Source organism: Microcaecilia unicolor, chromosome 5 (assembly GCF_901765095.1).
Source record: "Microcaecilia unicolor chromosome 5, aMicUni1.1, whole genome shotgun sequence".
Classification (NCBI taxonomy): domain Eukaryota; kingdom Metazoa; phylum Chordata; class Amphibia; order Gymnophiona; family Siphonopidae; genus Microcaecilia; species Microcaecilia unicolor.
This window is the reverse complement of record NC_044035.1, coordinates 82,629,332-82,644,245: the sequence shown is the minus strand read 5'-3', so window position 1 is coordinate 82,644,245 and position 14,914 is coordinate 82,629,332. Positions and strand designations below refer to the sequence as shown.

Sequence of the window (14,914 nt, the reverse complement as noted above, 5' to 3'; positions counted from 1 at the left end):
AAAGAGCGACGTGTTTTCCAATAGATTAAAATATATATATGGGGGTATGAGAAGAGATGACAAAAAAGGAACCTGGGTTACAATCAATTATTAAAAAAGGATGAGTTGGGACATGGGGGGGTGGGGTCATTGTATGTAAGATACAAATCAGGAGAAGTGATTTGAAGATTTTTATTTGTTACATTTGTACCCTGTGCTTTCCCACTCATGGCAGGCTCAATGCAATAGGCAATGGAGAGTTAAGTGACTTGCCCAGAGTCACAAGGAGCTGCCTGTGCCGGGAATCAAACTCAGTTCCTCAGGACCAAAGTCCACCACCCTAACCAGTAGGCCACTCCTCCACTACAATGTGAAAGCTGTACTGGTACAGCAGCGGGGCAAGTGTTGATAGCTGATCAGATTCATCTAAGTAATGAGTGTAGCAGATGGAAATTCCTTGGAGAAGTAACGAGTTTTAAGTGGTGTTTTAAATTTCTTAATAGAGGATTCAGACTGTAGATCGAGTAGGGTGACACTGAAACAGAAAGACCTAACAGAGTGAGAGTGAATTTGAAGAGGATAAGGCACGTCTAGCAAGTGTTGTTAAATAGAACGAAGGGTGCAGCTTTGGACTTATGGGTCAGGAAACTGTACAAAAATGATGGTAAATCAGTATGAATGATCTGGTAAGCCAAGGACAAAATTTGAAGGGAGTTTAAAAAGAGATGGGAAGGCAGTGCTCATTTATGAGCAATGGTGACATGCTATCATATTTCTTTAGCACCGAAGATACATTTTACAGCAGTGTTTTGTATGATTTGTAGACGCCTTAGTTGATATTGAGTAAACCATGCAGGAAAGAATTACAGTAGTCACTACAAGACATCACCAAGGAATGAATCAATAAGCAGAGAGACTGGGTTGCAAAGAGGGAATGTTCTGTATGAAGTGGTCGCAGTGTGTAAAAGGATTTCTGCAAATTAAGTATATATTACTAAATACAGAAAATGTGAAGAAAGACACTACATTGGGGAGACAGACCAGATGCTAAAGAAAAGAATAACTCACACAGGAACCACATCAGACACCACAAAGCAAACCAAGGTAATTCCTCTGTGGGTGATCATTTTTCAGGACCAGAGCACTGCATCAATGATCTTATTGTCAAAATACTAAAGAAATGTTAAACAATCCAGAACATATGAACTTTGAAGTTAGAATGCTAAAATACCTTGACACAACCATGAAAGGACTTAACAGAAATCTGGGTTTCCTAACAAATTATAAACCATAAAATTATATTGTTTTGTCACTTTCTAATCACCCATGCAGCTCTCCCTATTTCACACCCTTCCACCTCATCTCTACCATTTCCCCTTGAGGCTGTCATTGAAATGCTACTTATATATTCTGATATTGTCATCTTTTGTTCTTACTTTTCTAAACTGAGAATGAAGCTTCAAGCCTTCAAAAACTAGTCAAGAATGCATTGGTAGTCCAATAAAAAAAGGTATCTTAATTTCCCCTTTTATTTTATTTGTATTTATTACCTTTAAAGTGGACTAACATAGCAACCACACTACTATATCCAAGGCAGGTTGTGATATGTAGGACCCAAAGTCATAACCAACTCATCCATTCCTAGTACAGATATTTGCTTCTGAAATAAAATGTAATTCCTAAAATACATTTATGTACATACATTTTCTCAAGTAGATATAAAGTTATCTTACAGCAGAAGATCTGGTCGTTCTGCAAGCTTCAGAGCCTCGTGCATCCCAGCAGCTGATAGCTTTCGGTTGATATTCCTGTATCTGCACTGTAGCAGATTTCGATAGGTTGTCCTCAAGTCTCGGTTGAAAAAGGCATATATAAAAGGGTTAATGAGAGAGTTTGCATATCCCAGCCACAGAAATGTTCTCTCAAGCCAGAAGGGAATGCAACTACATTCTGTACCACAGATAAAAGGTCTTGCTGTTGAAAGGATGAAAAATGGCAACCAACACACTGTAAAAGCTCCAACAATAATCCCAAGAGTGGTAGCTGCCTTCTGCTCTCGTTTAAAGATGGAAATATTTTTTCTATCGTTTTTAAGTAGCCTTGAAAAATTGGTACATTCTTCAGACTCTTTGTGTAGTCTGACAACTCCATTTATAGAGCCTACCCTTTCATCTTCTTCAGGTCGTGGGAAACCGGCAAATTTATGTTTGGCTGCACTTCTCTTAGCAGCCTTGTAAATCTGATAGTACATGAAAAGCATCACTGACATTGGGATATAAAATGCAACTGCAGTTGAATAGATGGTGTATCCAAAATCTTGGCTGATTAGGCAAACTTCTTCATCATTCACATTTTGGGCCCAGCCAAAGAGAGGTGGTAAAGTGATAGAAGCAGAGAGAAGCCATACACACAGAATCATCTTTGCCATACATTTCCCATTTTGCCTCACAGGGTATGTAAGGGGTCTTGTTATTCCAAGGTACCTAGAAAAATCACATACACTTATTACTGGATTATTAAAATGTTATGCATACTGTAGACTGCCCGCCAAAGTTTAAATAAATAATATGCCTGATTAAAAGAATATTTAGCAAACAGATCATTGCTATTTTCCCCTGTACTTTAAGTAACATCTGACATTTGCATTGTAGCACAATCATTGTGGGTCAAAGAGTTGCAAATGAATAGAAGGGGCAATTTCAAATAAGCCATGTAAAGTATGCAGGTACATTGCACCATGTATTTTGCACTTAATTTTCAAAGAGAGGATACCTGGATGTTTATTTCCCTTAACAAAATATTCTCCCAGGAGTATCTCTATTTAACCCAGCTGAAAATGCTTGCACTGCAGAAAATCAAATGTCATTTTAGCCAGACAATGGAAGTAGTCAAATGGATCAACTTCCCCAGGTAAATCACCATTGAGCCAGGGAAATGGCTTTGAAAATTGCTGAATGACTTTAGTTTCAAGGTTTGTTTGTTTTTTTATAAAATGTGCACTGTTTTCATAACTATACTGATCCTGAAGAAAACTGGATAAGTAGGTTATAGGTTACAGTCAGGGCTAGGTATTGGGTTAGGCCAGCTGCGGGGTTGAGGGAAAGATGGGGGTTATTCCAATTTCCACTCCAGCAGCATTAGAGAAAAATAAACAGCCTCAAAAAGATTCCAAGCTGGCAATAAATGGTTTCAGTTTGGTGACCTGGAAGAAAATTGACCCTGGTTGTGAACATCTGAAGAAGGGAACTATGTGGGCTCAAAGGTTCATGACTTACAACAGCTTTTGATCACTCTCATATTAGCCCAGGCATCATAGTAGCTTAAAATTTCACTTAGCGGTCAATATTCAAAATGATTTAACTGGCAAGAAAAGGTTCGTGGTGGGTTAAATCACTTGTTCAGGGCTATCCACGGATATTCAATGGCACGTAACTGGTTAGTGCCGTGAATATCACCTCAGACTGCTAAACTCGAAGCTGGCTATTTTGTGAGCAGTCCATGGGTAGAGTCGGCACTTATGCAATTAAGTGACAATATTCAGCACTTAACTGCCTAAGGGGCCCTTAGGGCTACCATGGGCTTGGCGTGAAGTGATTCGGCCCTACCACTGGGCTACCACAGGAGCCAGGCGGTAGTGCCGACTCCCATCATATGTCATTTCTGGCACCAAAAAATTATTTTTAATTTTTAGCACTGGGGGCTTACCTGGCAGTAATCAGGCAGCGATGCATGCTGCCTGGTTACCGCCAGGTTAGCTCCCCCAGAAATGGCTGGGTTAGCTCCCCCCAGGAAATGGTTGTGTGGCAAGTGTTACACTTACTGCACCGCCATTTCCATTTTTTTTAAAGTCCTTTTACCAGTAGTGGTAAAAGGAGACCCCGGTGAGCAACAAACCCATGCAAAGCCATCGCAGGGGTCCTTTTACCGCCGCTTGATAAAAGGACTGCTAAGTTTAGCAGTCAAATTGGATTGCATAAAAGTCAGTCCTCTCTGTGGGGTCCTTTTATTAAGGTGCACTGAAAAATGGCCTGCGGTAGAATAGGTGCGTTTTTTGGGCGTGCGCAGATCCATTTTTCAGCGTGCCGGTAAAAAAAAGGCCTTTTTAAAAATTTTGACAAAAATGGACGTATGGCAAAATGAAAATTGCCACGCGTCCATTTTGGATCTGAGACCTTACTGCCACCCATTCACTTAGTGGCAAGGTCTTACACGTTAACCGGGCAGTAATGGTCAGTGCGCATACAATGTCAATTACCGTCCAGTTTCCACTGCACGCTGGAAAATAAAAATTATTTTCCAACGCGAGTAGCAGGCACACGTAAAAAATGAAATTATTGCCCAGGCCATGTGGTAGCCAGGCAGTAGTTCTGAATTGGCGCACATTGGGCGCACGTAGGCACTTAAGCAGCTTAGCAAAATGATACCTGTATGCGGTGTTGCATATGCCGTTAAGTGCTGAATATTGCACTTAACTGCATAAGAGATAGCCAGCCACATAAACCCAGATATTCAGTGCTTGTGCCCGGACATGACCCAGCATTGAATATCCAGAAATAATGCCAGCAGCAATTTTAAAAAACCGCTCACCATCGCTGGTTGAATACCGACTTCATAAGAATTACAACTGTGAGAACTTGGATTTATCTGAAAAACAGGAATTGCTGTACTACCTTTAATATGCACGTCCTAGTTTGTTCAAGTTTTGTGTGTTAAAAGTATGAAAATGACATTGGGAAAGGAGCAGAATCCCTCCTAGAAGAATGGCAGCCACCCACTCCCAGCACAGGCTAGACAGGAGCACAAAGACCATTGTTGCAACAAATAAAACAAGACAGCTGTGAAGTTCTGAGATCTCTACATCCAAGTAAAGAGTAAGGGAGGTACAGCCAGTAGATTTTGGACTCACCAAGGCCGATAAACAGAGCTGAGTGCAATAATGAGTAATGATCAAAAGGAACAGGGAGCACTGCCAGGAATCCGTGAGCTCTGCATGTCAAAAGATGGATGGCAATGGAATAGGTGTAACACATTTAACAAAATGAACTGCAGTCATGAGAAGCATATCCAGCAATCGTGAGTCTTTGCATTACAGAAATTGACTGGTTAGCCTCACTGAGGGAACTTGGTTCAGAAGAAACAATTAGTTTTAGAAAGGGCAGATCATCTAAAGAAAGAGTATAGCACAGTATATCTCTGTCAAATTAAACGTGCACATATCACCCAAAACTGAAACTTAAAATATTCAGCCAAAGAACCAAAAGAAAACCAGCAGGTTATGGAAATCAAAATAATTATAGCCTATGTTTAAAAGACATGTGATGTGGACCAAATCAGTGGCTCTGTGTGCTATTCGCTGTCATGCAAAAGGACTAGGGTTCAATTCCTGATTCAGATCTTCTGTGACATGTAGGAGATAATTCTACAGCTGTATAATTAGACACGCAAAGGGTACCTGGTAGAAGCATAATCTATAAATCAACCCAGTTCTCAGGATCCACCAGGCAAAAACCAATCAAGATGGTTCACAACACCAAACATAACATACAATAACAAAACAATTACAAATCAGAAAAATAAAACAATTATCAACCTGAAAATAAAAATAACATCAATATAATTAGGCCATGTATCAACATTATTTCCTCTATGAGAAGAGGGAAAAAGGAATGATTTCAGAACTTTTCTGAAGTGCAATAATGTAAGTCCACTCTGCAGACTCTCATTCCTAAATGCTGGAGATATGCAATAACTTATACTATTCTATAAGTTATGCATGTAAGTGTGTGAGTGCTGCCCAAGCTCCACCCAGATTCATTAAGTATATGCCTACCTATAAAATACATGCTATGTAAGATATGCAAGTATTGATGCAGAAAAAAACAAATCCAAAAGTAAGGTCCAACAGCAAATTTATTAATACAAACCCAATGCGGTCCATGTTTCACCCTTTCAAGGGCTTCCTCAGGGGTAAAATACCAATAAAACTGGAGTAAAAAGCTGAAAACTCCTAACTTTGCTGGGAAGGATACTCAGTAGCATTATCTGAGTTCACAGCAGTCTTACCCCTGAGGCAGCCCTTGACAGGGCAAAATGTGTACCACGTTGTGTTTGTGTTAATAAATTTGCTGATTGGACCTTACTTTTGGATTTGGTTTTTTTCTGCTTCAATACTTGCATATCTTACATAGCATGTATTTTATAGGTTGGTATTTTATTTTTGGGTCTGCTTTTTTCTGCACTATTACTGGTACAGATCTGAAGTGCCTCTCAAGTATATATGCAAATATTTACAGAATATCACTTAGGAGGAATTTAAGTATTTATGCATGTATGTGCACAAGGTCTAATCTTTTATGTGTGCAATTGACTCGTAAATGTTAGCGCATAGGGTCCCTTTACTAAGCTACAGCAAAAAGTGGCCTTAGCATGCCCATGCATTGGTTTTTCCCAAGTGCTAAGGCCATTTTTACCACAGCAGTAATAATGCCCTTTTTCTATTTGTTGCATTAATAGCCATGTGCTAATGTTGCCATTAGCAAATGGAATCCACTAAAACGTTCAATCGGGGTTGGGATTAGCAAATCGCTAGAATATAGCTAACTACAATAATCCCAAAAGTTCAGGATAGACTAAAGCCTGAATTTTAGACCTTGAGGGTCTCTTTGTTAATACTATTGTTGAGAAGGAAAAGGCCTCAAAGAGCTCTAGGATAATTTATATCTACAGAGCTGACCAGATCAATACGATCCTCTCTTCATCATCGGCCATAAAAAAACTTTCTGGAATGGGGTGAGGTGATGTCCAACACTTTAATTTAGGTGTGATTATTAGATGTACTAATTACCATCTACAAAATTACTTCCACCCACAAAAACCATATTGTCATAATGTTCTCAGGCTCGGCTATCAATAGGTGAGCCTAAATAAACAGAAGGACACTTATCTTTTGTAGTGCCGGTTAGCTTCTTCTGTGTCAGCTCTGTAGATATAAATTATCCTAGAGCTCTTTGAGGCCTTTTCCTTCTCAACAACAGTATTAACAAAGAGACCAGGCCTAAAATTCAGGCTTTAGTCTATCCTGAACTTTTGGGATTATTGTAGTTATCTATATTCTAGCCATTAGCAAACGGCCATTTAAAAAAATTAACATAACTGCTTCACATTTTGTAAGTGGTAAAGGCTCGTGTGTTATTTCTGTGGTAAAGTAATTGATGCTGATTAGTGCAGGAAAGCCCACTCTCCACCCCAGACATGCCACCTCAAAAAAAATGAAATTTGTTTTGCATGCAGTTAGCAAGCACACATTTGATATTTACTGCAGGATACCGGAGCGCAACTCATGGTGCGTAATTTAAAGCTGCATTATGTGCGCAGTAGTCTCTAACACAGCATAGTTAAAGGACATCTTAGTTTATAAAATTACCCCTTTAGTGGACAGATTGGGTCCCACAATTGTACAGTATCAATAGGGGCTCTAGTGCATGGCTTTCTCTCAAGGATTGTCACCGTATAACTGGAATATAGCAAGTTGAAAGGGGAAACATTGCAAATGAAGTCTCATGGCACCTAGATCCCAGCTCTTGTTCAAACTCAGCTGGAAGCCAACAAGGAAGATGAGGAAACTGCAAAATTTATACAACAAATAAACAGGTAATAAATGGAACTACCACATCATATGTTGAGAATCAAAAAGACTATGAGAGGCTTTTTGGCTATTTTCTTTTTAAGTATTTTCCCCCGGATTCTATATAAGGCGCGGTGAGTAGTGTGTGTTAAATTGTGCATGTGGCCAATTTATGCGCGTTATTCAATTGAATAATGAGCTAATTGGCAACAACTGGAATTTACATGCGATTCTTTTTAGGCATATTCTAAAAAGAGGCACGTGTAAATTCCAACACACATAGGTGAAAAGGGGGCACAGCCATGGGAGGAGTGTGGGCGTTTCAGGGGTATCAATCACATTTATGCACGTTTTTATAGAATTCAAGGGAATACACATACAATGAGGCGCAGGCATTTACATCAAGTTTTCAATGGTGTAAATGGCTGTGTCGAAATGTACGTGTGTTCCCCTGGCCTATGCGCTATTCTATAAATGATGTCTTACTGTAGACGTGGTTTATAGAATAGCACTAGGTGCATTATTCCAACGTACCTACATTTTTGATGCCACATTCAGAATCTGGCCCTTTGTGTATATTTTTGTAAGTTTTTAATATCATATTTCCGCAATTCTAAGATGCACATTTTTACTCATTTTAACATGTGTGGAAAGTAGGTGCAGCTTACATTTGATGGCGTCTTAGAATCAAGGACAAAAATTACAAATCACGCAGCCTTGGGGTGCCTAAACGAAAATCTGTGGTATTTGGTACACTCCTTAACAGTTTACTTTCAAAATACCGTACTTCATATAACGGTACTATATTTTTCACTTTTGCAAACTGGGGATGCATCATAGAATCGAGGGTTTATTTTTCCACTTTTGGAAAAGGGGGGAAGGGGGGGGGGGTTGCATCTTAGAATCAATGGCATGATAGAATTGAGGAAATACGGTGTATGTTTGAATGGTGACGATGACAGTTTTTATGGTCACTAATGTTATTTTTGTTGTATTTTGGCTCTGTTCAATTCTTTGAAGATTTTATTTATCCCTGGATTTCTTCTTACCTCTCAAATAAGCAAATTTGGGGTGAGGCAATTCTACAAGTGAACACTTGTAGAATTGCCCCACACGGTGAGAGCCTATTCTATAACGGCATCTGAGCATCCAGATTCTGTTATAGAATACTAGTGTAACCTGGCATTGCCCCACCTTACATATGTGTCTGAACTTATACCAGCCATAGACCTGATGTAACGGCAGACGTCTAAATGCAGCAAGGGTGCATGTAACTTACATTATTCTGTAAGTTACATGTGCAAGTGACAACACTGCCCATCCCCCTCCCATGCATGCTCTGTGCCGCTTAATGGGCACCCTTACAGAATAGTGCTCAGTTACTTTACTCCCACTTATGTGTGTATGTTCCAGCATTCTGTACATTTAGGTGCACAAGTGGGGCGTACATGTGGATGCCCAGTTATAAAATTGTCTAATGGTTAATGCATCAGACTGACAACCAGCGCTTTCACACGGAGTTGAGAGGCGCTGTGATTTCAATGCAGGGGGCCTGGCCCGGTGGCAGACGGTCGACGACAGAGGGTGGGTGGGACTGCGGCGCTGGGCCCCCCTTGAAGGCCCAGGCCCAGGGAATTTTGTCTCCCCCCCTGCCCCCCCTCTCGGCAGCCCTGTGTGGAGGTAGCTGCATTTGTCTGTAATCTTGTCCTCTGGCAGATGCTGCATCTTAAAATCCCCAAGATCCTTGACCATCTATTCAAGATCTTCTCCAAAAAGGAGCTTACCTCTGAAAGGTAACTTTGTCAGATCCTGCTTAGAAGCAGCATCTGATCTGCTGCCCAATGATAAAGCCATAATAAACATCTTGCTGTAACCACTGCTATTTGCGTAGCAGAAGCTCTAATGATGTCATACAGAGAACCTGCCAAATAGGCTAAGCCTGTTTCCATAGCAGGAAATTCCACCACTGGGGGGGGTCAGCAGAATCCGCCAGAGAATCTGCCCCTTTCTGCACCCAAAATAGGCAAGCCCTGGCTGCATAAGAACTACAAATATCTGCTTGCAGCAAAAGAGCTGAGACTTCAAACAGGAGCTTTAAGGCAGATTCCAGCTTTCTGTCATGAATGTCCTTAAGAGCAATACCACCCTCTATAGGGAGGGTGGTCTTCCTTGCAATCGAGAGAATGTTTTTGCTACAGTGGCAAAATTGACAGACGTAACTAACTTTAATATAAATCTTGATAGTCAACTTTCTCCTCAAATCTTGGCAGACAGGTTTCTTCACAAGGTTGAGAGTTTAATCTCTGAATTTCAATTGTTGAATTTTCCTATAGAATTTGAATGTCCCGTAGAGACTGATGTGTGATGGAGTATATTCTCTGAAATAAGTTTGGATTAAAACAAACGAGTAGAGTTAAGAGCTCATTTTGTGTATTTGATGTTTGCCATCTATCTATAGTGATTTCTGTTTAAACTATTCATTCAATTGTAAATAAATCCTTGACTGAAGGGTGATGCCAGAATCATTACAGAAGGCATCTGTAAGATCTTTGTTAAAGAGTCTCTCATTAGATGCTGGAATGATTAGTAACTATCAACCGATATAAAATTTACCTTTTATAGTGACGGTGATTGAAAAGAGTATTCATGATCAAATAATTGAATTTCTTGGTAGTCATCAAGTTTTAGACAAATTTTAGTTTTGTTTTCGTAATGATCATGACACTAAAACATTATTATTGTCTTTGTTGGATTCAATTTGTGCCGGATTTGATAAGGGATCTTGTTTCCTTTTGGTATCATTGGATATTTCCACTGATTTTGATACCATCAACCATGAGATTTTGTTATGCTGGTTAAAGCCGATTGGGATAGATGATATTGGTTTTGAATGGTTTGTTTCATATTTGTCAATGAGACAATTTTATGTGATACAGGATCAAGAACATTGCTTATGAATGTTTCTTCAGGTGCTCTGCAGGGGTCAGCTTTATTGGCAACTTAGTTTAATTTTTTTTCTTAAATCTTTATGTATTTTGCTCAATACATTCAGCTTAGATTATCAAATTTACGCTGATAATATTCATGCTTTTTTTCTTTAAAGAGTAGGAGATGCATTTACTAAGACTTTGGATTTGCTCAAATTGACTTTAAGCATGATCAAACAATGGATGATGAGTAATCGTCTTAAACTTAATATGATTCAGGCAGCAATGATTTTTGCTAGAAAGTTCTTGTGAAATTTGCTACTAAATTATTACTGGCTGATTTGCGTGATTTTTCAGTTCATTAGTGATTCAGCAAATGAAATTGCAAAAAATGTCAACTACAAGTACATAGACTAATTTGGCCTTTTTGAGCACATAAGAACACTTATGAAGCTATTATAACTTTTGTATGTCAGCCTCATTGATGACTATGTCCTCATTCAAATTACATTGGTTTCATAAAACTTCTACAGCTTTCTGCAAAACGTTTAAAATGAGATTCATGAATTCAAAATCAGACCTTTTGTTGTACCCCAACATAGCGTCTCCTACAGGTGCAAACAGTGAGCAACATATCAATCATAGGATCTTTACCTTGGTTGCATGCACCATAGACAGCTGTTTCTGCATCTGTTTTAGAAATAATGGCCTGCTAAATTATGCAGGCCTTGTAGCACAGATAGCATGGAATTCAATAGATTAAGCTAGTTTTCAGAAGTTTCAAATGGAACTTAGTTTAAAATTGGTATATTTTCCAAAGCTATGCCTGTTTTCTATGAATACCAAATATGTGGATAAATGTGACTTACTATATAAAAAAGGTAATATGGGCAACTATGCATTGGCTCAAATGAAAATGCAGAAACTTTCCAAACTTATTCTGTCGCAAAAAACGTTTAAGAAGGTATATTTAAATTGCAATCATTTTTTTTTACATAAAAATATATTGGCTTCCTGTTTTATCTTATCCATTTCAGTGAAAACTCATTGGTGGCAAAAAAGAAACTGGAATAAATCAGCCAGCCTTGAATTCTTTTTGCTAAAAATATAAATTCCATTAACCTTGATAAAATGTTTGACTTCTATTTTACTGGCATTTTTAAAATCAATGTATCAACACTGTAGTTTAAAATATAAGGGGGTCTATATGCTTAAGATTTTCTCCTACCATGAAGTAATTCTATCAACTAGGTCTGGAATACCACGTATGCTGATCTGTAAATATGTGTGACAGGCAAAGCCTTTCAAGGAACCAGGAGAGGAGGGAGCAGGCAGGAAAAGTCCACCAGTTTTCCCTATTCCCCAGGAAATGAGAGAGAAAAAAAAATGTTCCTTACCTAGGAAATCAGGCAGTCAGGATCCTGGAAAATACATTGGGCTGGAGCAAGCATAAGCTTTGGGAGAAGGGGCAGGAAGGAAGCAAAACCCAGGAAGATAGCCAAACACACAGCTTAGGGAATGCTGATAAGAATCCTGGGCATTGTAGGCTGTCCTTCTCAAAGAAACATCCAGGCATAGACATCCTTCTCACAGAAACATCCACATTTTGGACGTCCTCAACTGTTGTTGTTGTTGTCTGGTGACTTTGTTTTTCTGATCATGCTGGCCCAGTATCCAATTCTGCTGCTATCTATCCTTTTAACTCCGTTTCCAGGGCTTCCTTTCCATTTATTTCTTTACTTTCCGCCTTTCTTCTTCATTTCTTGTCCTACATCCGTAAGTAAAAGCTGGGTTCTCCGCAGACTTGACTGTCCAGTGGATCCAGCTTCTGCCTATTTTCTTCATCCATGTGCAGATTTTCTCCTATCTTCCTTTTCCCTCATCTCATCTCCTTCCTCACTCTTCCCTTCCCTCCATCCATGTCCAGCATTTCTTCTCTCTCTTCCCTCTCCTCCATCCATGTCCAGCAACTCTCCTCTCCCCTGCCCCCCCTCCAGCCATCCATACCCACCCAGCGATTCTCTCCTCTCCCCTACCCCACTCTGTTTTCTATCTTCTAACCAGTTTTTAATCCACAATGGGACATTACCGCCTATCCCATGACCTCCTAGTTTCCTCAGGAGTCTTTCATGAGGTAGTTTATCAAATGCCTTTTGAAAATCCAGATAAACAATATTAACCAGTTCACCTTTATCCACATTTTTATTCACTCCTCCAAAGAAATGTAGCAGGTTGGTGAAGCAGATTTCCCTTGACTAAATCCATGATGGCTTTGTCTCATTAATCCATGCTTATGTATATGCTGTGTAATTTTAATATAATAGTCTCTACCATTTTGCCTGGCACCGACGTCAGGCTGTAATTTCCCGGATCACCTCTGGAACCCTGTCATGCCTCTCTCCCAATTAAGAATTCATTCACATAGCTATATAAGGAAACAATGTCAGACATTCCTTTTGAAATATGCCGTTCATAAAAGTAAATGCAGAAACACATTCCAATAGACATACTAATGCCAGCTGGTTTCTACTTCTGAAATGATGTATGTTATGTAAAAAAGAACTTTAATTCAGGGATTGGTCACATACGTACATAACAAGGAACAACAGACATAACAAAAATGTGTAATAAGGCATTCTTGAAGCTGTAATTACAATAAGGAGCCAAGAGTTCCCATACCATACCTGACTTTCTAATCTGCATCTGAGTGCAGAAGATGTTTGTTCTCTTTTACAGTGACACTACTAGGAATGCATCTTTTCGTTTGATATCTAAATTGCTGATTTCAAATGAAGCTGTTGATCTCATGACACTGCAACACAGTGAGCTAAGCAAAGCAATGCAAATTAGATATATCACATACACTGTGATTCAGTCAGCTATACTTACCACTGGATATTTATTTTATTTTTATTTTTTTATTTGAGACATTTACAGGCTTATTTTCAAAAGAGAAGGGCGCCCATCTTTCGACACAAATCAGGAGGTGGGCGTCTTCTTTCAGGGTCACCCAAATTGGCATAAACGAAAGCCGATTTTGGGCATCCTCAACTGCTTCCCTTCGCGGGGATGACCAAGGTTCCCAGGGGCGTATCGGAGGCGTAGCAAAGGCGGGACTGGGGCGTTCCTAACAGATCTGTGTTCTTGAGCGATAATGGAAAAAAGAAGGGCGTCCCTGACGAGCACTTGGCCGACTTTACTTGGTCCATTATTTCTTACGACCAAGCCTCAAAAGGGTGCGCGAACTGAGCATATGACCACTGAAGGGAATCAGGGATGACCTCCCCTGACTCCCCCAGTGGTGACTAACTCCCTCCCACCCTGAAAAAAACAACTTTAAAAACATTTTTTGCCAGCCTGAAATGTCATATTCAGGTCCCTCGCAGCAGTATGCAGGTCCCTGGGAGGGGAGGTATGTGTGTGTCAGTGGAGGCATAGAGAAAGTGTGGACGTCCTTCTTTCAAACATTTTGGATGTCCTGAACTGCCCCCCCCCCCCCCACACACACACAGGGATGGCCAAATTTCAAGGGAGTGGAATGGAGGAGTGGCCTAGTGGTTAGAACACTGGTCTTGCAATCCAGAGGTGGCCAGTTCAAATCCCACTGTTGCTACTTGCGACACAGAATCCAAATAAATAAAGGGGGTGTCAGAGACATAGTAGGCATGAATGTCCTTCTCAAAGAAACATCCAGGCATAGACATCCTTCTCACAGAAACATCCACATTTTGGACGTCCTCAACTGCCGTTGCAAGGACAGAGGCAAAGCAAAGGACGTCCTTCACCCATACTCTAATGATGAGCACTTGGACGTTTTCACCTGAACTTGTATTTTTCTAAGGTTGTAGATGGCAATTTATTTAAGGTTGTAGACAGCTATTATACACGCAGCTTGTCTGTATGTATGAAGCCATCTTTGGTATGCGCAGAGCAGCCACGCATAATGCTTGGCTGCTCTGCACTGGCTTCCCCTCCTTAGGAAGGAGATAGTGTGCAAATGAGCTAACAGTGAGCAGCTCATTTGCATGCAATTTCCTTCATGCATGCCCGTTCCTTTCTGAATCACTACGGGATCGGTAAGGGAAGGGCTTTTTCCATTCAGTTAGTACATCAGTTAGTCCACTGCAGTGCCCCCTAGGGTGCCCGGTTGGTGTCCTGGCATGTCAGGGGGACCAGTGCACTACAAATGCTGGCTCCTTCCATGACCAAATGAGTTGGATTTGGTCATTTTTGAGATGGGCGTCCTCCGTTTCCATTATCGCCGAAAACCGGGGACAACCATCTCTAAGGTCGACCTAAATGTTGAGATTTGGGCGTTCCCGACCATATTATCGAAACAAAAGATGGCCGCCCATCTAGTTTTGATAATACGGGTTTCCCCGCC

At 40.2% G+C, this 14,914-nt stretch overlaps 1 protein-coding gene across 1 annotated transcript in view; it reads right to left on the bottom strand.

The window, feature by feature from the left end:
* The window catches only part of HTR7 (5-hydroxytryptamine receptor 7), a 54,913-nt gene that overhangs the window by 7,960 nt on the left and 32,039 nt on the right, over positions 1 to 14,914 (bottom strand). The window contains exon 2 of the mRNA XM_030204822.1: positions 1,713 to 2,462. Within this exon, the coding sequence (XP_030060682.1) occupies positions 1,713 to 2,462 (750 nt within the window). The remainder of the gene's footprint in view (positions 1 to 1,712; positions 2,463 to 14,914) is intronic.